Source organism: Silurus aristotelis (assembly GCF_946808225.1).
Source record: "Silurus aristotelis genome assembly, chromosome: 9".
Lineage (NCBI taxonomy): Eukaryota > Metazoa > Chordata > Actinopteri > Siluriformes > Siluridae > Silurus > Silurus aristotelis.
Genome location: NC_139582.1, coordinates 21238522 through 21263184, shown reverse-complemented (window position 1 = coordinate 21263184; position 24663 = coordinate 21238522). Strand labels below are relative to the sequence as shown.

The 24663-nt window shown below is 38.3% G+C and overlaps 2 protein-coding genes across 4 annotated transcripts in view; both read left to right on the top strand.

Annotated features, from left to right (window-relative positions):
• LOC310731069 (signal-induced proliferation-associated 1-like protein 1) overlaps positions 1–2182 on the top strand; it is a 54277-nt gene extending 52095 nt beyond the window's left edge. For both annotated transcript variants that reach the window (XM_083550412.1, XM_083550411.1), the window contains 2 exons: positions 132–210; positions 452–2182. In XM_083550412.1, coding sequence (XP_083406538.1) covers positions 132–210; positions 452–595 — 223 coding nt within the window. In that variant the 3' untranslated portion in view covers positions 596–2182. The remainder of the gene's footprint in view (positions 1–131; positions 211–451) is intronic.
• A 2211-nt stretch (positions 2183–4393) lies between these two features.
• LOC310731115 (zinc finger protein DPF3-like) overlaps positions 4394–24663 on the top strand; it is a 33517-nt gene continuing 13247 nt past the window's right edge. For both annotated transcript variants that reach the window (XM_083550509.1, XM_083550508.1), the window contains exons 1-2: positions 4394–4491; positions 23831–23991. In XM_083550509.1, the coding sequence (XP_083406635.1) occupies positions 4460–4491; positions 23831–23991 (193 nt within the window). In that variant the 5' untranslated portion in view covers positions 4394–4459. The remainder of the gene's footprint in view (positions 4492–23830; positions 23992–24663) is intronic.

The window sequence follows — 24663 nt, the reverse complement described above, 5'->3', positions numbered from 1 at the left end:
CAGCATAATAAATCTCATAATACGTGTTTCACGGTTAAATGACAATGTTTTGACAAGTATATTGGAAACAAGATAAACATGTTTAACCATATTCCTGTGGTGGTGGTGGTGTGCTGTGTGTTTCTGCTCAGTGAGAGTCCTGCCAGTCTGATTGGGAAGGTCAGTCAGCTGGAGTCTATGCTGAAACTGCTGCAGGAGGATCTGAAAAAGGTGGGCGAAAGACACCAGATTAAAGGATGTAAAACAGAACGATTTGGTCTGTTAGCCTGCACCACACGAGTCACGAATTACTCCGGAGAGTTTTGAAATAAAAATCTTAGCAAAACCCTTTATTTCCCATCTATACGTTCACTTTGAAGCTAAATTTGAGGATTCAGATTAACCTTTTTTTTGTGTGTGTGTATTCTTTTGATGTGCGAGAGCTTGATTTTGCAATCTCTTTTTGACCTAGGAGAAGGACGCGAAAGCCTCTTTGCAGGCCCAGATTCAGAGTCTGAGGGTCGACAATCAGCGGCTGCAGGAGGAATCTCAGAACGCCTTGGCCAAACTGAAGAAATTCACAGAATGGGTTTTTAACACCATCGACATGAACTGACTCGGTGACCTTCCAGTGCCATATTGCCACACTCAAAATACAATATGATTAATCACACGATGATTCAACAACATGACTCCCTACAGTCATACATATACTGTGAGGAGTCACGATCATATTTATATACATGAATGGTTATGGTTCTAAAGTGGTCATGGGGATCGAACTGAAAGTCATAATAAAAGCCCCTGCATGTGTTTCCTTCGTCCTGAATTCTGGGCGGGTATGTGTGCATGCCCCCCACCACCACTCCCACCCCACAGTACCAGGCCCCACTCAACCGTTTCATAGGACAATTTCCTGTGCCTCGTTAATTTGCTTTATTGGTCACTTCCTCACTGTTCTTTGGCTCTCTATAATGTGATGTTCTTAAACAAATTCTGTGGGTTCAGGGCTGTAAAATGGTCATTTGCTCAGTCTATATAAATGTTTTTTATTTGCAATTTTTTTAAATGGCAAAGAAACGCTACGACCAAGTCCACTATGCTATGCAGTTCAAACCTGTGTGAGAATAACGGATATTAATAAACACTTGGAGACGGGTGGATTATGTGGTGGCTGTTTGAGGGTCATGCTTGTTGACGACACTGTGGAAACCATTTCTAAGCCTTATTTTATCAGTTAGCAGAATTTCAAACTCGCATAACCACTTAATGAAAATAATATACTCATCTTAGAGGTACCTGGTCAGTGATACTCAATCACTCCTTTAAGGTCCTTATTCAAAGTGACCACTATGAAAGATCAATGCAAATGTGATCTACAGCCTTATGAGTAACTTGACCTACTGTATATCAGCTACAGTACTTGTTTTACAGCAGGATGATGGAGTACTGAGAGACGGTTGGTGCCATCGGGTAAATATTTATATCTTATTGTGTATACAAATAAATTAACAGCCTCTCTTGTACAATTGCCCCATAAAAAGAAAACTTATTTTGAAAAAAATATTTATTTGTTGGATAGTCATTTTAAGATGTATTAAACCATTTTAAGATGTAGAAGCAAGGGGGGTTTGGCAGAGCGCTATGTAGCTGTTGTAAATAATTTGCTTTTTTTTTTTTTTTTACATAAAAAATTTTTTCCAACATTTTTTTTTTTCTTCTTTTTTTTTTTATAAATGAGTGAAATGTTGCCATCTATTGGAGTAAATGCCACATGACCTTCATTAAAAGGAGTCCTTAATCTTTTAAACTGATTTATAAAACGTGTTTTACTTTTCTTTAATCATTTTTATCTTTATTATAAAACAAAAATGACACCTGAAAAGACAGCAGCATGTTTTTTTTTTTTTTTCTCTCAAAGTCTTTAAACATTTTCTTGTAGTTTTTTTTTTTTATTGTGCTTGTTGAATTGACGTCACATTTCCCCCCTTGGTGTGTTTTTTCCCTCCCTTATTTGTATTGCTCTCCTAAAAGAGCTTATTTTCCGTTGTCTGAAATCTGACATTCTCTCTGCAGACATTACTGGATCCTCTTTCCTTTTGGAAACGTATCTCTGACGTGCAGTAGCATGTTGTAATATTTCCCTTATCCTTTGACATGTAAAGACATTTATTCCATTAAAAAATATTTTGTGCATTTTAAATGCTGTTGTCTGATTCATTCTGTATGTTGCCTAATGTACAATTTGAAAAAAAAAAAAAAATTCAATAAATAGAATGCTTTTTACCATGGATTTGGATGGAACAGCTGATGCATGAACTTGCCAGAATGGTAGAGCGTATGAAGTCTGTTAAGTATGTGGGAACAAACGAGAGTGAGGTCATGTTGAGTGCTTGACAAGTGTGTGTAATCCAAAAAAGACATGCTTTTCCTCAGAGGTAACTGTAAGAGATGAAGCTATAGACACTGCACGCTGTAATAGTAATAGTGTGCGAGTTCTAATCCTAATGGATTCATACTTTTTACTTCAATTCTTGTCTAACAATTTTATTTGGCGTGCAGGAAATTCACTTACTACGGTTTGCTTGCTTCCTAATTAACCACAGAACAACAGAGGGACCAGATCTGTTCTACTGTTCGGAATAATTGTGAAGGAAGTGCCTGCGCCTGTGGTTTGATTCTCTACATAATTTCACATGGGTGAGAGAATGTCGTGATCTAGAAACCTCTAGTAACAATTCCTTGATTCATGAGTATAAAGAACTGGACTAGTGCAGAAAGGTAGTCTCACTGTGAAATATTATTGGGCGATTCACTGGATCCAACCAAAGAAGTCCATGCTATTCAAGAAGTAGTCTCCATTGGAGGACATACCAGGCCTAGATGCACTTAATGTTCTCTGGATGGCTAAGTCTGAATTTCATTTTGAGAGGACAAACCTATAGGCACAAATGACCTGGATGAAAAATGTCCCTGTCTATTTAACATAGCATTTTTCTTGGTGAGAAAAAGGTGTCCGAGTGTCCTGACCACAGCAAAGGCCGCAATGGAGCCAAGACCTCAGCCAACGCTGTGACCTCGATGCAGAATTCTCTGCTGTCTGCTTGTGCTGTTCAACATCCTTTATTATGATCCTTTCATCCTTTGAAGATTTGAGAATTGTAAGTGTTTGAGAAGACTTGAGAATTGTATGTATTTGGGAATACTGGATAATTGGTGTGTTTGGGAATACTGGAGAGTTGCATGTGTTTGGGAATACTGGAAAATTGCATGTGTTTGGGAATACTGGAGAATTGCATGTGTTTCGGAAGACTTGAGAGCTGTATGTATTTGGGAATTCTGGAGAATTGTAAGTGTTTGGGAATACTGGGGAACTCTAAGTGTTTGTTCTAATACTGGAGAGAATTGCAAGTCTTTGGGAATACTTGCTAATTGCAAGTGTTTGGGAATTCCGGAGAATTGCGAGTGTTTGGGGAATACTTGAGAGTTGCATGTGTTTGGGAATACTGGAGAGTTGCGAGTGTTTGGGAGTACTGGAGAATTGCGAGTGTTTGGGAATACTTGAGATTTGCATGTGTTTGGGAATACAGGAGAGTTGCGTGTGTTTGGGAATTCTGGAGAGTTGCGTGTGTTTGGGAATACTGGAGAGTTGCGTGTGTTTGGGAATACTGGAGAGTTGCGTGTGTTTGGGAATACTGGAGAGTTGCGAGTGTTTGGGAATACTGGAGAGTTGCGAGTGTTTGGGAATACTGGAGAATTGCGAGTGTTTGGGAATACTTGCTAATTGCGAGTGTTTGGGAATTCCGGAGAATTGTGAGTGTTTGGGAATACTTGAGAGTTGCGTGTGTTTGGGAATACAGGAGAGTTGCGAGTGTTTGGGAATACTGGAGAATTGCATGTGTTTGGGAATACTGGAGAGACGTATGTATTTGGGAATACTGAAGAATTGCAAATCTTTGGGAATACTTGCTAATTGCGAGTGTTTGGGAATTCCGGAGAATTGCGTGTGTTTGGGAATACTTGAGAGTTGCGTGTGTTTGGGAATACTGGATAATTGCATGTTTGGGAAAATGATAGAAATGCTGTTATTTGTATTACACCAATTTGAATGAGGAATTTCAGTTGGATATTTAATCTTTGACAGGTATATTTCTGAAACTGACTTGTAGTTGAAGAGGTTAAACGCGGTCATGTCTGTCCTGAAGAGGGCTTTGTGGAGATGAAGCGCATTTCAGGGGCTCTTCATTAAACTTGCCACTATTGGCCTGTTTTCACTGCACAAAGGAAATCCCTTTAAAATACCTTTCAAACATGGGCGTTCTCAGGCTGACAGCTCAGACACGAAGACCACGCCTCGTCCACCAAAGATAAAGGCTTATTGGTCGGAATTCTTACACTGCTTCTTGATTGGTCGTTTGTTCTCGGGCTTCTCCCTCAGATCTGCGCTGCCTCCGCTGCTATTCCGTTACAGTGGGGCAAAATGGCGGCTGTCATTCAGAATCCTCTAAACGCGTAAGTAAGCAATAATTTCGGAAAAAAGCTTCGCGTTTAGAGTTTGTTTGAGACGCAGAATAATGCGGATGCAAAAATGGCCAACGCTTCCTTTTGTTCCAGTCCGGATTTGTGTGTGTGCTCGTGCTTATTGTCTTGTGCTCGTGATGAGTCGGTGGCTTTTACATTAGAACTAAGCTTTATTACAAAAGGCTTTTGGGTTGCTGTGTTTTTTTTTCCCTCTCGATATAAACAGTTGCAGAAATCGTGATCACACCCACCGCGATTGGTAAACAGAATCGTGGCTCGCTAGCATTAAACAGCACCGTCTTTTTGCAGGAATGTAATTTTCATGGCAAAATGAACGCAAGTGTGTGGAATCGGAGTATTAAAGTGAAACCGGTGTCAGGTTGGGTTTACACTGAGCTCGATTTATGGGCTCACTGCAATCATGTGTGTTTGCAGTCTCCATCTCTTTATTTCTATTTTTTATAAAGTTCCTAGCATGCTACCTATCTGGCTAGTTTTGTTTCGACACTGTCTTAGGTTTAATTCTTTCCCCACAAAGAGCATTTTTTTTGTTTTTGTTTGTTTGTAATGGCGTTGTTCTAATGTTTGTGTGTAGTGTTTACATTCCGATTAAGGGCCAAGCTAAGTACAGGGAAGAGTCAGGAGTTCCCAGTTCATACTACACTATATTACATTACAGTACAGTACATTATATTACAGTATAGTATGCTGCAGTGCAGTTCAGTATACTACACTGCAGAATAGTATACAAGTATTATAGTATTCTACACTACACTATACTACAGTACTATAGTGTAGTATTCTACACTACACTGCATATTATACTACAGTACTATAGTGTAGTATTCTACACTACACTACACTATACTACAGTACTATAGTGTAGTATTCTAAACTACACTGCATATTATACTACAGTACTATAGTGTAGTATTCTACACTACAGTATATTATACTACAGTACTATAGTGTAGTATTCTACACTACACTGCATATTATACTACAGTACTATAGTGTAGTATTCTACACTACACTACACTATACTACAGTACTATAGTGTAGTATTCTAAACTACACTGCATATTATACTACAGTACTATAGTGTAGTATTCTACACTACAGTATATTATACTACAGTACTATAGTGTAGTATTCTAAACTACACTGCATATTATACTACAGTACTATAGTGTAGTATTCTACACTACAGTATATTATACTACAGTACTATAGTGTAGTATTCTACACTACACTACACTATACTACAGTACTATAGTCTAGTATTCTACACTTCAGAATAGTATACAAGTATTATAGTATTCTACACTACACTTTACTACAGTACTATAGTGTAGTATTCTACACTACACTGCATATTATACTACAGTACTATAGTGTAGTATTCTACACTACACTGCATATTATACTACAGTACTATAGTCTAGTATTCTACACTGCAGAATAGTATACAAGTATTATAGTATTCTACACTACACTATACTACAGTACTATAGTGTAGTATTCTACACTACACTGCATATTATACTACAGTACTATAGTGTAGTATTCTACACTACAGTATATTATACTACAGTACTATAGTGTAGTATTCTACACTACACTGCATATTATACTACAGTACTATAGTCTAGTATTCTACACTTCAGAATAGTATACAAGTATTATAGTATTCTACACTACACTTTACTACAGTACTATAGTGTAGTATTCTACACTACACTGCATATTATACTACAGTACTATAGTGTAGTATTCTACACTACACTGCATATTATACTACAGTACTATAGTGTAGTATTCTACACTACACTGCATATTATACTACAGTACTATAGTGTAGTATTCTACACTACAGTATATTATACTACAGTACTATAGTGTAGTATTCTACACTACACTGCATATTATACTACAGTACTATAGTCTAGTATTCTACACTTCAGAATAGTATACAAGTATTATAGTATTCTACACTACACTTTACTACAGTACTATAGTGTAGTATTCCACACTACAGTATATTATACTACAGTACTATAGTGTAGTATTCCACACTACAGTATATTATACTACAGTACTATAGTGTAGTATTCTACACTACACTGCATATTATACTACAGTACTATAGTGTAGTATTCCACACTACAGTATATTATACTACAGTACTATAGTGTAGTATTCTACACTACACTGCATATTATACTACAGTACTATAGTCTAGTATTCTACACTTCAGAATAGTATACAAGTATTATAGTATTCTACACTACACTTTACTACAGTACTATAGTGTAGTATTCCACACTACAGTATATTATACTACAGTACTATAGTGTAGTATTCCACACTACAGTATATTATACTACAGTACTATAGTGTAGTATTCCACACTACAGTTTATTATACTACAGCACTATAGTGTAGTATTCCACACTACAGTATATTATACCACAGTACTATAGTGTAGTATTCCACACTACAGTATATTATACCACAGTACTATAGTGTAGTATTCCACACTACAGTATATTATACCACAGTACTATAGTGTAGTATTCTACACTACAGTATATTATACTACAGTACTATAGTGTAGTATTCTACACAACAGTATATTATACCACAGTACTATAGTGTAGTATTCCACACTACAGTATATTATACCACAGTACTATAGTGTAGTATTCCACACTACAGTATATTATACCACAGTACTATAGTGTAGTATTCCACACTACAGTATATTATACTACAGTACTATAGTGTAGTATTCTACACTACAGTATATTATACTACAGTACTATAGTGTAGTATTCTACACTTCAGAATAGTATACAAGTATTATAGTATTCTACACTACACTTTACTACAGTACTATAGTGTAGTATTCCACACTTCAGTATATTATACTACAGTACTATAGTGTAGTATTCTACACTACAGTATATTATACTACAGTACTTTAGGGTAGTATTCTACACTTCAGAATAGTATACAAGTATTATAGTATTCTACACTACACTTTACTACAGTACTATAGTGTAGTATTCCACACTTCAGTATATTATACTACAGTACTATAGTGTAGTATTCCACACTACAGTATATTATACTACAGTACTATAGTGTAGTATTCTACACTACACTGCATATTATACTACAGTACTATAGTGTAGTATTCCACACTACAGTATATTATACTACAGTACTATAGTGTAGTATTCCACACTACAGTATATTATACTACAGTACTATAGTGTAGTATTTTACACTACAGTATATTATACTACAGTACTATAGTGTAGTATTCTACACTACAGTATATTATACTACAGTACTATAGTGTAGTATTCCACACTACAGTATATTATACCACAGTACTATAGTGTAGTATTCCACACTGCAGGATATTATACCACAGTACTATAGTGTAGTATTCTACACTACAGTATATTATACTACAGTACTATAGTGTAGTATTCTACACTACAGTATATTATACTACAGTACTATAGTGTAGTATTCTACACTACAGTATATTATACCACAGTACTATATTGTAGTATTCTACACTACACTGCATATTATACTACAGTACTTTAGTGTAGTATTCTACACTTCAGAATAGTATACAAGTATTATAGTATTCTACACTACACTTTACTACAGTACTATAGTGTAGTATTCCACACTTCAGTATATTATACTACAGTACTATAGTGTAGTATTCCACACTACAGTATATTATACTACAGTACTATAGTGTAGTATTCTACACTACACTGCATATTATACTACAGTACTATAGTGTAGTATTCCACACTACAGTATATTATACTACAGTACTATAGTGTAGTATTTTACACTACAGTATATTATACTACAGTACTATATTGTAGTATTCTACACTACAGTATATTATACCACAGTACTATAGTGTAGTATTCCACACTGCAGGATATTATACCACAGTACTATAGTGTAGTATTCCACACTGCAGGATATTATACCACAGTACTATAGTGTAGTATTCCACACTGCAGGATATTATACCACAGTACTATAGTGTAGTATTCCACACTACAGTATATTATACCACAGTACTATAGTGTAGTATTCCACACTGCAGGATATTATACCACAGTACTATAGTGTAGTATTTTACACTACAGTATATTATACTACAGTACTATATTGTAGTATTCTACACTACAGTATATTATACCACAGTACTATAGTGTAGTATTCCACACTGCAGTATATTATACTACAGTACTATAGTGTAGTATTCTACACTACAGTATATTATACCACAGTACTATAGTGTAGTATTCCACACTGCAGTATATTATACTACAGTACTATAGTGTAGTATTTTACACTACAGTATATTATACTACAGTACTATATTGTAGTATTCTACACTACAGTATATTATACCACAGTACTATAGTGTAGTATTCCACACTGCAGTATATTATACCACAGTACTATAGTGTAGTATTCCACACTGCAGGATATTATACCACAGTACTATAGTGTAGTATTCTACACTACAGTATATTATACTACAGTACTATATTGTAGTATTCTACACTACAGTATATTATACCACAGTACTATAGTGTAGTATTCCACACTGCAGGATATTATACCACAGTACTATAGTGTAGTATTGTACACTACAGTATATTATACCACAGTACTATAGTGTAGTATTCCACACTTCAGTATATTATACCACAGTACTATAGTGTAGTATTTTACACTACAGTATATTATACTACAGTACTATATTGTAGTATTCTACACTACAGTATATTATACCACAGTACTATAGTGTAGTATTCCACACTGCAGTATATTATACCACAGTACTATAGTGTAGTATTCCACACTGCAGGATATTATACCACAGTACTATAGTGTAGTATTCTACACTACAGTATATTATACTACAGTACTATAGTATAGTATTTTACACTACACTGCAGGATATTATACTAGAATATATTAACTTACAGTACAGTTTACTACACTACAGCGCAATAAATTATACTATAGTAAACTACAGTATAGAATAGAATACTACACCTTACTAAAGTATAATATCCCACATCTAGTATATTATATATATTATATATATACAATTTTTCAGTCTTTTGAATCTAATATATAATATACACTATATATCTATAATCAAAATATATAATATATACATACACAGTAATTTGGCAGTATAGGGCTTTCGGTTCGGTACACATGTATCAAATGCAATCCTTTTTTTTTTTTTGTTGGGAACATAGTTAATAATAATAAACTGCGTTTAAAAAAAAAAAAAAAAAAAAAAAAAGGCAAGCATTTTAATGTTTTGCTTTTCGTCCCCCAACAGTACCGAGGTGCGTACCGAACCGTGAATTTTGTGTATCGTTACGTGTGTGTGTGTGTGTGTGTGTGTGTATATATATATATAGTGTGTGTGTGTGTGTGTGTGTGTGTGTGTGTGTGTGTGTGTGGTCAATGTGCAGCTTGTATAGCAGTATAGATTTAATGTTCTAAAAAATAACATCGACAAAAGTAAGTACACCCTAAGTGATAACAGCTGTATGTCATGTAACCATGCAAAGCCACATGTCCTATTCATCATGTTCCTGTTTTTGTCTGCTTGATAGGACCATAATAAAATTGTGTATGTTGTATTAGAGCAGTTAAAATATGGTGCTTTGAGTACAATTCTCTCATACTGACCACTGGATGTTCAACATGACACCTCATGGTGAAGAGAATTAGAATTGTTGCTCTCCACAAAGACTGCAGAGGCTTTAAGAAGATTGGTAACACCCTGAAACTGAGTTACAGTACAGTGGTCAGGGTCATACTGAGGTTTTCCAAGACGGGTTTCACTCTGAACAGATCTCACAAGCGTCATTAAAGAAGTTGAGTCCTCGGGCTGTGCATAAGGTGCAGAAGCTGCTTTAGAAAACAGAAGCATGAGCACTGCCAGCATTGCTTTAGAGGTTGCAGAAGCGGAAGTTCTGCTTGTCAGTGCTCAGACCATACGCCACACACGTTGTCCCAGAAGGAAGCCTCTTCTGAAGATGGCTCATAGGAAAGCCTGCAAACAGTTTGCTGAAGGCAACCTGTCAAGAGCATAAATTACTGGAACCATGTACTGTGGTCTGATGAGACTTATATAAACATGTTTGGCTCAGATGATGTCCAGCATGTGTGGTGACACCATGGTGAGGAGAACCAAGACAATGATGTCTTGCCTTAACTCAAGCATGGTGGTGGTAGCATCATGGTCTGGAGCTGCATGAGTGCTGCTGGTACTGGAGAGTTGCGGTTCTTTTGAGGGAACATTCTTTAGCAGAACAACCTTCCCTTCAGAAACTGGGCTGAACGGCAGTTTTCCAACATAACGACTCCTAACACCAAGATGACAACTGCCGTGCTGAGGAAGGTGAATGCGATGAAGTGGCCAAGAATGTCTCCAGAACTGAACCCTATTGAGCACCTGTGGGGGATCCTCAACTGTAAGGTGGAGAAGCACCATGTGTGTAACATCCAGCAGCTCTGTGAAGTCATTATAGAGGAGTGGAAGAGGATCCCAGCAACAACCTGTGCAGCTCTGGTGAATTCCATGCCCAGGAGGATTAAGACAGTGCTACATAACAATGGTGCTCACACTAAATACTGACAGTTTAGACATAGTTTTGACATGTTCACTTAGGATGTACTCACTATTGTTGGCAGTTATTTAGACAATAATGGCTGTATGTTGAGTTATTTTTAGAAGACAGTAAATCTGTACTGCTACACAAGCTGCACATTGACTACTCTAAAATATATCCAAGTTTCATTTCTATAGTATTGTCCCTTGAGAACATATAATCAAATGGTTGCTGAAATGTGAGGGGTGCACTCACTTTTGTGAGATACTGTACGGGGTGTAACGGTACACAAAATTCATGGTTCGTTTTTAAGTCACTGGTCAGGACAATTTCGGTACGGTTAGGGGGAAGAAATGCAAAACATTAAATAGTTTATTCTTAACATCAAGTTTATTATTATTAACATTTGTGATGATTAACAGTTTACATTTTCAAAGCAATTTTAAATAAAATGCCAGCTTGGTTAAATAATATAAAATAATATTTTATAACCTAATAAAAAATAAGCGACAATAAATCAAATTAATGCAATACACTGTGGAAATTGAGAAGTAAATTGAATTGACACAAATTAAATTGATTAAATAAATTGAAAAATTAAAATAGTTTGTTAGACCCCATTTGGATAATACACCTACTTGTGTGTGTGTGTGTGTGTGTGTGTGTGTGTGTGTGTGTGTGTGTGTGTGTGTGTGTAAGAGAGAGCGCGTGTGTGGCATTAAATATAAATTTTTCTAAAGATATAATGTACTTAACTGTTTTTTTCAGTATACTTTAACAAATGCCTTCATTCCTTCCATCCTTCACTCATTCACTCCTTCGATATGTGGAATTGTCAGGATTTCTTTTAAGAAAAAAAAAAAGAGCTAAAAGAATCCATAGCGCTAACGTTAGCCGCTAGTCATGCCTTGGTTAATGCTAGTTCTAAGTTTTTTTCTTTTGCGTTTTCATGCATGCTCAAAACAAATCGTATTTCCAGTACGGAGTAAGTACAGTGACACTGCGCTAACTCTGTTCTTTGAAATTATTTTTTTTATTCTATTTTTTATACCCCCGGCATTGTTGTGCATGTTTTTTAAGTTATATAATAATACAAATATGCACTCAAAGCACGAGGCGGAGACTAAACAAACTTGCGATCCGCCACTTAATACGTTCCTGAGGGAACTGAGATTAGAAATATAATGCGAATGTTAAAAGGGTTTGCATTCCATACATGTATACTGAACCGAAATGAATTTTAAACTTTATGTACTGTTACACCCCTAATTTTATATATATATATACATACATACATGCATACCCCCATTTCAGAACTCTGGATCAGTGCCATCAAATAAACGATTGACTTATAAGAAGGATCTAAGGCTCTGTAAGCTTAAGCCACTTAAGCATTAAAATCAGAGTCGCAGACGAGAAAACGTCTAATCGTGTATATAAATTATTCATCGCACTGGTCATATGACACTTCTTGTTCTACCTCATCCCTCAAAAAAAAAGCCCCTGCACACACAAAATGGTAATGGTTTGATATTTTCGGAGTGTGACGATAACCGGAAACTATCAGCGTTTCACTGCCAGTTGAACGAGCACTCTCAAAAGCCGGTGATGAAAATAAAAGGAGAAATTCATTAAAAACCCATGTACAAATCTGTATTCATGAGAATGATATTTCTAGGTTGTTTGTGTTGGTTTCTTAATAAATAAATAAGAAAATGTAGCTAGCCTGGCAGTGCTAAAGAAAGAGAGTAAGATCCTTGGACAGATAAAGAGTTTGGTCTACCATGATACAATTGTGAACCTATTTCCTTTTCTTTTACAACCGATGTAGTAGGTATGTAGAATATGGGGAGAAAACGACAACGATGCATGATATCGTGGCCATGGGTCACTGTCAAACCTGTCTTTCCTCTTTGGGCCGTTGACGATCCGAGGGATGGAGTTTGTGGTCAGGAATCATTTAGATGTCAAAACAAGGGTTCTGAATCTGTGTGAATATTCTAGAAATGCAACCAGAGGTAGCAATATAACATGTTTACACAATGATGGTCTCATGTATAGTCACGTCCCTCTGTGCTGAAATACAGCTCGATTTGAGGTAAATCCAGAGGGATGCGATTGGGAAATGAGTGTGGGTCAGACACCAGGGGGTTAAGGACCTCTGAAGAAAAAGAACTTGTGTGAGTCTACGTTGAGGTAATTATCTATAACACAGGGACAACTTGATAACACCGCGACACCGCCCCAAATAAATCGAATATTCACAGCCAATATAATGCAAAGTTTTCAAGATCACAAAATGGTAATTTCATATTTTCTTTCCATCCCGAAAATGATATCCCGATATCTTAGATATGTTACAAAAATCCGAACAAACGCATGTATTATGATGATTTGCAAACAGTTTGCTAAAGGCAACCTGTCAAGAGCATAAATTACTGGAACCATGTCCTGTGGTCTGATGAGACTTATATAAACGTGTTTGGTTCAGATGATGTCCAGCATGTGTGGCGATACCGTGGTGAGGAGAACCAAGAAAATGATGTCTTGCCTTAACTCAAGCATGGTGGTGGTAGCATCATTGTCTGGGGCTGCATGAGTGCTGCTGGTACTGGAGAGCTGCGTTTTTTTTTTTGAGGGAAACATGGATTCCAACATCTACTGTGAGGTTCTGAAGCAGAACAACTCTACCATTTCATATTTTCTTTCAATCCCGAATGACATCTTTGTTACAAAAATCCAAACAAACGCATGTATTATGATTTCTGCATGGATGCAGAATTTACCAAGCGAAAATCGCGACAAATTTGTCCCTGAGCACCATTTAGACAGAAGTTGTGTATTTCTTAATATGCTTTATTTAAATATTTGGAGAGCCCACCAGCCTTTGCTTGGTAATGTCAATATTTCATCCGGCAAGTTTTCTATTATGGCTGCTGGTCATGATGGTCAAAGTGCAAGCAAATGAGGTGCCGTGGTGTAATTCAGCTATTTATGAAAGGGGCATCGTACCATTTACAAATAAACGGACGACTTTTGTTGACCCCGGCTTCTTGCTGTTTGCCCAGAGATTACTTATTCTTTCATCACAAATATTACAGTAGTTAGTATAGTAGTTGCTAATTATCGTCAGGTGCTTGTATGTTCACGTTGTCGTTTGAAAAAGTAGATCTTGGGTGTTACCACATGTTAAATGGTTTAATCAGTTAGTAGGCCAGAATGAGGCTCAGTAACATTCCAGTGTTTTCCTTCTCCGTGTCGTTCCGTGCCGCAGCATGCGTGCGTACACGTGTGCGCGTCTTTCTTCCTTACAGAGAAGATTTTGGGGTGAAGGAGAAAAGTGGGCATGGGGGGGTAATAAGATGAGTTGGGTTTTAAGTTGGTCTGTCGCTGGTATCAGCTTTGTTAATGATCTACTGTTAATGCTACATCATCCATTAGCCTAACTTCTTATTTTGGTTTATTTGTTTTTGTTTGCTTGCTTGCTTGCTTGTTTGTTACTTTGAGCCCTCCACAGAGGGGGGGTGCAGTGCAGTTGTTGAGCACGCAATGCAGAGGAGTAAGAAACAGTGAGACGTGAAATGGAGTTCTGTGTGGGAGCATTCTGCAAAGACAACAGTGCGCTATGCCCCTGCTGCAACGCCGTTCTAAACGAAGAGCAGAAATGTACTCGGTACACATTTATGCATGCAAGTCTGTTGAAATGGAAAAAACAAACAAAAAAGTCAGAGAATGAATTGTGTAATGTGTGTGTGTGTGTGTGTGTGTGTGTGTGTGTGTGTGCGCACGACTTACGAATTTTCTGAGATATGAACACAGCCAAAGAAAATCAAAATATATTAAAGAAAAGTTTCTTAACCCTTTGCACGCTATTCAGAGTGCGCAGAAGAAGAACGCCCACCAGGCATGCATTGTGGGACCGTTTTTCTTTTGCGCAAAGTTGTGAGAAGACGTATACCGTACGGTATTCCTACAGTGTTTTGTTTTTGTTTTTTTCCGTTGTGATTTTAGTGTTTGCTAGTTTTGTTTCCACGGCAGAAAAAAACGAAAAAAAAAAAAAACTGCATTTATCTTAAAAAATACGTAGAATGTATGGCTTGGTTATATATCTCGGGGGTTCCTCGGAACGCATCGTAGAGTCTCACTCTTCCCGACTCACGAACACTTTTCCGGTCCCCATGTATTTCATAGGTCAGGGGCTACCTGTATATTTGCAGAGCAAAGCATTATATTTATTGTTTGAACTTTTGATATAGAAATTCACAAAGATGCTCTGATGGCCGTCAAAAAACTGGAAATGCAGTTTTATCGATTAATAACAATAGAATATTATTATGAAGTCTATTTCCATTGATGATTATAATTTCTTTTTTTTCTTTTTTTTTTTATCATTACTGTTTCATAGGGCTATAAATATTAGGTAACTCACAGGCCGAATTCTTTAAGACCGAGGAATATCACTGTGATGTTCAGCACAAGGCTGTTGAGCTTCACAGAATGAGAAGTTACTATGAGGAAATAGCGAGTGCATTGAAAAATCTTCTTTTTACCTTCAAGGCATCCATTGAGAAACTCCAGTCGACTGAAAACTTCGAATCAACCTGCATTTCCACAAGGTGGTGAAGTTTCATGGGCGCGAGAAGCATTGAAATGTCGACCCTGACCATTTTACCTAATGCATTTAACTAAAGCTACAGAGTCCAAATTAGCCTACGCATAGTCATTTTCTAACAATTTATTTAGATTTTAGTAAAACACTATTTTTTTTCCTTTTAAGGTCAATAGGGAAATTCAGAAGTTTCTGTTAACAGACCTTGTTTTTTGTTTGTCCGTAATTAATTAGCAACTGCTCAACATTAGCAATAAGCAATAAAGGAAATTTCTTTCGCAACACTTTTTAGGAGGCACTTTAAACTCCTCCATTTGTGTTGTGCTGAAATTTGTACACAATTTTCGCTCAAATCCGACCTCAAATGATTTACATTTGAGTGCCTCTAATGGACGCATCCACTCCGAGTCAATGAAACGCCGTAATTCCGTGAATTACAGCTGACATGCATATGCAGTTGGACCCAAGTCATGGAGCAGAGATCAGGTGACCTCAGGAGTAAACATCTCTCATAATAAAAGATAGAGGAACCACGGGAGTCAGGAAAGACGTGCGGTTAGAGGCCTGCTCGACCTAAATATAGAACACACTACTGCATAAAAACGGCATCCGATGCGTGCGCTGAAGGTTTTCACGTAGGAACGGGTTTTCCCGAGTGAGCGATCCGACGAACCGAATCGTCATCGAAGGTGTATGAGGTTTCAAGTGTACCGTGATATCGATGAATAAACCGCACGCGAGCCAGAAATAAGGCATGTAAAACACAAAGCTTTAATAGCGATTTATCTCATTATATCGTAGCTGATAAACACCGGAAAAACATCTGCAGGTTATTATTTGAAAAGATTAAACACTGTAGAAAGATTTTACAGTAAACGTGGGCACTTGGGGGGTTAAATATTTCAGAGCAGTGTATAAAGATCTTTTAATGCTCTCAGTATTCAATCAGCCGTAATGAGTTCTCCGTTAGCTGCCAGCTCTTCCCGATTTTTCCTAGTAAGCTAACCGCTTTATACGCTCGTAATGTGCTTTGCAGTAGGTTTTACAGAACCGCTATTCGCATTCCAGTTACTCCGTCTCGTTTGAAAAACCTGCCCGGTTCAGCTAGGCACCCTAAGAGCAACAATCTAGCACAAGATATCAGGCTTCACTCTTTTTGTTTCGTGAACAGTGCAGTGTCCAGATTAGCAGATTGGATGTGAGCGCAATCCTGCAGCGAGTTCTCTTACAGGTCGCGGTAGCAACGCGAAAAGGCTAATGGAAAAAAAACAGACAAGCAAAACATCGATTCGTGCACAGACTTTTTTTTTTTTCTTTTTTTTTCTCTGTAAAGAGCTTTGGCTTCATGGAACCACAAACATCACTTTCTAACCCTGTGCAACTTAACCGTCCTTTCTCTTCACACCAGGCCGAGGTAGACAGCGCCCCAGTATGTGGCCTGTACCTTTCTGAGCTCTCTGTGTGTGTGTGTGTGTGTGTGTGTGTGTGTGTGTGTGTGTGTACCTTCTGGTTAATTTTCCAGTCTCAACTGACAACATTTTGAGACAACAACTGAGACGTGCCCCCGATCCTTCACATAAACTTTTACACCAGCACTTGCGGTGCATACTGTACATCCACATTTGAGAGAAAGGGGGAAAAAAAAAGCCCACTTTCTAACATATATATTAGAAGCATTTCTCTTTGTTAGGAGTAGATGCAACAAAGTGCTGTCAGATTGAAACCAGGGACTTTGCCTCAACACTCAACACCCTGACATGCTGAGTCATAGCACAATTACTGGGTGCAGTTCCAGCTCCATTGCACAGTGGTCTTTTGCATGACATCCGAGCTCCGTCCTCATCTCGGCAAGATTCTGTTCCAGATTTATGTCGGCGAATAGTTTTTTAGCAGCTGATTTTGTAGACTTTTTTTTTTGTGTGTGTGTGTGTGTGAAACTTTTAATGTGAGCTTGCAATGCTGCAGATAAAGTGGCTTCCTGTTCAAACGCTAAAGTGCACCTGCATGGTCTCAAGAGACACGTTTCACAGCCCGGGCTCGATTCGCTGGTGGGAAAGATGCCAGCATTTCGAAGTAGAACGTGTCAGTTTCCTGATCAGATTAAGGCGACTCCAGATCAGCAGGCGGAATTCAAACACTTTTTCTATATTAAAAGAAATGCGAATGATCGCTATCAGTGTTCAGTGAGTGTTTAAAGGAAGTTGTTTGTTTTTTTGTGGTCTTGTGGTTGGAAAAGAGCAGACTGAAGGTGTGTGTGTGTGTGTGTGTGTGTGTGTGTGTGTGTGTGTGTGTGTGTGTGTGTGTGTAGAGGTGGGGAAGCACACATCTTCAGCATGCAAACGAAGTTTTATGTAATTCCAGCTTGGAGAGCGTGGACTCTGACATGTGACACTGTAAATGGTTGACACAAACACACTCCCAGCAAACGTCCCAATCAGCCACTGCGTTCGTTCACGCTGCTACTGCCGCTCGTGTAACCCGTCTATCACGGCAGATCTCTGCGTGGCTTCGGCACGTGAAGTCCCTGGTAACCGCCCCCGTTCTAATCACCATTCAACTTTTTTCAGGCAGCGAGAGCCCATTGTGAGAAACGGTTACCGAACACTTTGCGAAAAAAGATTTCTTTTAGAGAAAATACATTTTAGTATATGGTTTTTTTTGTATCTGTCACTACTAATACATGAATGAGTAACTTCTTTTATATTACGCAGTCGGAGCATCATGGGACATTTTAGTGAGCTATGTTGGTAAGCTGAGTGTAATAAACTCCTCCGGTGTCTTTTCCAGCAATTTGGGGTTCTTTTGCCGAACTGTAACCACAAAGTTGGAGGCACACGATTATGGTTTTTAATTTCTCTTCACTTAAACTAGCATTACAATGTTCCTGTGCACATAGCAAGCTCCATGAAGAGATGAAGTGGAAGATCTCGAGAGGCCTTCTATAGAGCTCTGACCTCAACGATCCTGAACACCTTTGGGATGAATTAAAAAGCTCCCATTTGAATTATTGACACCATTGTGGCTGAATCTCCACAAATCTCCACAAGCACATTCCAATATCTAGTAGAACATCTTCCCAGAAGAGTGGAGGTTGCTATAACAGCAAACTAAATGTGGACTGGGATGTTTAGAAAGCACGTCCAAATGTTACGGCTAGATGTCTACAAACATTTGTCCATATAACATTGGATAAATGTGATATTCGAATAGACACCAAACAGGAAAATGTGAACTGGAAGTGTGAAGCTCCTTCCTTCTTTTCCTCGCCCTTAATAGTCAGGAGGGAAGTGATGTGCGTTATTAAAATATTTCAGACAAGTGTCATGTGATGCTCCTTGACTCAAAGTAGCCTGGTTTTTACACACTGGCCTGCAAATCTTATGTACATCCAGGAGATTTAAAAGCGATGCATTTGCCTTTGCATGTTCATTATTGATGCATTTAATGGGATGAATCGGATTAGATAAAAAAAACTAAATGTAGACACCCGTTGTTAAAAGCGCTATACAAATAAACCTGAATTGGTTTGAACATCCATTAGTTGGCAGGTCAGAGCCAAAACTTCCATTCACCACAATTCCAAGGCGAAATGTTTACATTTATTGATTTGAAAGGTTTGAATGCTGCATTGGAGGTTTTTTTTTTTACAATCCAAACACTACTGGTGGAAAACTGGCTAATGTTGGCACAATCCTGTTTACATGGAGCATTGAAATCGGTTTAAAAGTCCACCCCAAATGAAAATGCTTCAATTTAAACACCCAAAAATCGTTTCGAAAGGGGTGGGAATCACCTTCCTATAAACCGAACAACAGTCAAAATTTCTCGTGAAAACTTACGAACAGGCAACCTAAACTCAAATCTGACACAGAAGCTAACGTAAAATCGGTGCAAGTGATGCTGTAAATATGGGTTAGGAAATCACATTGCTAAGTGCAAAACAACATAAAGGAACCTTTTAATACATATAGTCTTTGTTTTGGTTGGACTGTAACAGCTAAAACCCAATAAGACCAGGAGAGTGTTATGTGGGTATGAGCACCAAAAGTGTTCCGTGGGGACTGAGAAAAGTCAGATAGCTCCATGTTCCTTGTCCACCATGCTGATGGAAGAGATTTGAATTGATTCCTGTTTTCCTGGTACGCTTTATTACCCTAATGTCCTTTAAAGAACCGCTGAACTTTTTGTTTTGTTGCCGTCTTGGTTTAGAACTGCAGCCTTCAAAGCACCAGGTTATAAGACACTTTTTCTTGTACCATGAACACTCGTGTATGTATGTGTTTATGTACGTATGTATGTATTAGGGCCGTCTAATCGCAATTAAATATTTAAATTGATTATTGCATGATTGTCATGAGTTAACTCTTGATTAATCGCACATTTATCTGTTCTAAATGTACCTTAAATTTATATTTTTTAATACTCTGATCAACATTGTAATGGACAAATATAGATGCTTTAGGCAAATGTATGTTTATTATTAGTGAAACCAAACTCAAGATGGAGCTTGTAAACATTTTAAAGTAATTCTGGTGTTTTAAATGAAGTAAATCATCAGGTCACCAAACGGAACTTTTACTGTTTCCACACGGACGGTTTTAATTGCCGGATGTGTGCATCATGGCAAATTTTGGTGATTTAAGATTTCACTCATTGGTAAAAATGTTTAGGGGGAATGGAGAAGGACTGTGCTGGTCCCAGTCCCCAGTGGGGAAAGGTGCAGACCTGCAGTAACTACAGGGGAATAAAGTTGATTAGTCACACCATGAAGTTATGGAAAAGAGTAGTGAAAGCCTGGCTGAGAGACGAGGTGACCATCTGTGAGCAACAGTATGGTTTCATGCCGAGGAAGATCACCACAGACGCATTATTTGCTTTAGGAATGTTAATGGAGAAGTTTAGAGAAGTGAGGGTGGTGCAGGACATGTATGAGGACAGTGTGATAGCAGTGAAATGTGCAGTAGGAATGACAGACTGGTTCAAGGTGGAGGTAGGACTGCATCAAGGTTCGACTCTGAGCCCTTTTCTGTTTGCCATGGTGATGGACAGGTTGATGGACAGGTTGAAGGACGAGGTCAGACAAGAGTCTCCATGGACGATGATGTTTGCGGATGATATTGTGATTTGTGGTGAGAGTAGTGAGCAGGTTGAGAAGAGCCTGGAGAGGTGGAGGTACATGCTGGAGAAAAGGGGAATGAAAGTGCTAACGCTAGTTATTGCAGCTGCAGCTGACCTGTAAAAATCTTCCCGTATTTCACGCTATAACAATGTAATATGTACAGATCAAGTCTGACCAGGCCTCCTCTTTTCTTTAAGTGATCATAAGGGGGCTCACAGCTCCCCCTTTTTCACCCAGATCTATTAGTAAAAATATCTTGGTGTCAGGAATCACCCTGCCACGCCCCCTTCGGAGGCTGTCATACCCCGGAATTCCCCGATGCACCTCGAGGCTCATTGCAATCGGGCTCATCTCGATCACCTGGGACTAGTTTTATGCACCCATCACACCACCTATAAAAGCCTCACACTCACATGAACTGGTGTCCGTTATTGTATGTTCGTGCGTGCGTGTTCATGCCCGTCCGCGTGTGTGCTGGTGTCTTCGCGTATGCTCAGCTCCGCTACGTGCCTTTTGACTCGGACTTGGACTCTGTTTCTGGATTATCCCTGCTCACGCAGGTATTTGTGTTGGCACTGCTTTTTGGTTTTGAATAAAACACGGTTTGCTTTCACTTTGGCTTCCGCCTCCATTCACGCCTGACACTTAGTGATCGATTGTAAGTATATTAGTCACAGATTCGAATTATTTTCATCGTTTTCATTTTTTATATAGCTGACAATGTTTTATTTTTAAGCACTAAAGGTGAAGAAAACCTTCCAGAGTCAAAATGAGGGAGAAACCTTGTGGAGTCAAAAGGGTCATCTATATTATATTCTTTCTGTCAAATTGCAGCCCTTTTCTTCTCATCTCGTTTGATCGTTACCAGTTCACACCTAGAAACATGCCAGGTAGGGTGAGGATTAACACATGCTTCTTGTGACACTTCGTTCTGCTCTTGTAACCTTACAGTAGATGAGATGCTCTCTTACAAAAACTGTTGTATGGTTTAGAGACAGGGGCATTGAGTAAAAGACAGGAGGTGAAGCTGGAGGTAGCAGAGCTGAAGATGTTGAGGTTTTCGTTGGGAGTGACGACGATGGACAGGATTAGAAACGAGTTTATTAGAGGAACAGTGCATGTAGGACGTTTTGAAGGCAAGGTGAGGGAAGCGAGATTGAGATGTTTGGACATGTGCAGAGGAGGGACATGGGGTATATCGGTGGGAGAATGCTGAGGATGGAGCCACCAGGAACGAGGAAAAGAGGAAGGCCAATTAGAAGGTTTATGGATGTGGTGAGGGAAAACATGCAGGTAGTTGGGTTAAAAGAGCCAGATGTAGAGGACAGATGGGTATGGAACCCGGATGATCCGCTGTGGCGCCCCCTAATGGGAGAACCCGAAAGAAGAAGACAGGCTTGAACTCAGTTAAACTCAGTTGGCCAAAATGCAGTCAAATGGTCACAGAAAAATTCATTGTGATCTTCATGCAAGAATTTTTTTTACAATGAACCATTTTCTTATAAACAGTTTTTTGAAGTATTATTCAGTAGCGTTTGATTTTTCTTATTTAAATGTTAGAATTTTTTTGCACTATTCTGACTTTTTTGTAGATAAAGATCAGTAGGATGTGATTACATTTTCCATACTGATCTGATACTGACATCTGCTTAGGCTGCGTCCACGTTAACCAGCATAAATGTAAAACGCTCCTTTTTCAAAAAAATTCTAAAGTGGGGTCATGTGTGTAAACCGAGTAAACTGGGACGTTCAAAACTGATGACATTTGTTGTCATGTGCTGGAGTCATGTGACTCTTTCAACTCAAAACAACCACTATATAGTCTTGGGTTACCTGCAGCATCAACTTCAACTCTGCATCTGTCCATTAAAAGTAAAAGCAGGGCATTTAGCTTGACCTTGTGCTTCAATTTAAAGAGGCAGGGAATATATAAACGTCTGACGGATATGACGCTCAGAACTGTTATGGCTTGAATAAGAAGTTTTCTCTAATTCTGACATAATAGATCAGTGGCGTAAGTCAATATCATACATGTTTATATAAACCGGGCAGCAACCTTACAGCTCCATTATCACTGATTTGTCCTGAGCTTGCGTCTGCAGTTTTCCATGTTCTCCCCATGTCCATATGGGTTTCCTCTGCAGTCTCCTGACACCTCCCAAAAACGTGGCAGTAGGTGTATTGGCAGGTCTAAATTGCCCCTAGATGTGACTGAGGGATGTTACATGTTAATGGATTTCCATCCTAGTATTTGTGTCCGCTGTAGTATTCAGATTAATACACCAACGATAACAGTAATTGCTGTTAGAGGTCATAGTGCTTCAGTCTTTTGTAATTATATACATTGTGATTCTCTTCCCCTTTCCCTTTCGCAGGGACGGAGTTTTAATGAAAAGTGTTCAACATCACCAAGAACACACTGACTCCTATTATACTCTTTTAAAGAGGTCATTATTCAAGAGGTTTCCATTCATTTGCAGTAATGACTTTTACCATTGAAACCATTAGCTCACTAAGCAGAGAGAAAGCAAAATGTTAAACATGACGGCCTTTATTATCTCATTCCACAGAATTTTTTTTTTCATTCTCCCCGGTTTTATTAATCGTCTTATTGCGCCTTTCACCAATGGACTTGTACTTGTCTTTTCATACATTCTGTGTGTGCTACGTTTTGCATTGCAAACTCCTGAAGAGTCTAATTTCACTGGCTTAAAAGCCAATTGGTACTGCTGTAAAACTGGTTTGGATTCAAATAAATGAGCATAACGGGTGGCTTCTGTCTTTGGATCATATTGAGTCGTTTAATAAAACCTTATTCTGATGACTGGATAACCTGTAGGCTACATTTGACCACAGAGATGTAATTCAGCGTCGGCTTTGTGCACTTTGTTTTTTGTATTCCTTTAGGCTGGGCGACCAGTTTTACCGAGAAGCCATCGAGCACTGTCGCAGTTACAACGCCCGCCTGTGTGCCGAGCGCAGCGTCCGCCTGCCCTTCCTCGACTCGCAAACCGGCGTCGCCCAGAACAACTGCTACATCTGGATGGAGCGCCATCACCGTGGACCAGGTGAGATTTAACACGATGAGGAACAACATCTGGTCATTGTCATGGTCAGTTTGTGTTTTCAGGACATAGTCCAAACTTTTCACTTCGAATGTTTTCTATGCGTATGTCTTCGACAAAGTTTACAATCATTAGCGCTGTTTCAATGTCTATGATTTTCGCAGATTTTTGCTTCACTGAACGAAGAGTCAGTTTATTGAGCAACAGTAAAACCTTTTGAACAGTTCACCATCTTATTAAACGAGCTCATGTAGATGTACTGGTATAAGATCTTATCTACAGGAGCATTCAAAGTGAAAATCTTCCAGTCACTGACTCTTACTCTTCTCAAAAATGGCAGTTGAGCATCAATATATTATAAAGCAACATATGCAAAAAAAAGCAACATATGCAATAGGATTTTCAGACAAATAAAAAAAAAAAAAAAAGCTTAATGAAGGCTGATTAGTTTAAAAAGAAGCATTACGAAGTATACAGACTACGAGCCATACATACATACTGAATACACACTGTTTAGTTGAACACTGGTTAATACACATTGAAGTTTTCTTTCGTAATCTAGAAACATCTAGTTGCATTTATTTCTAATCGGCATAATTGCTGTCCAGTGTTCATTTGTGCCTACAACATTTCCCCTTTTCGTAATTAAAATGATTGTATTTGCAAGTAATTGAC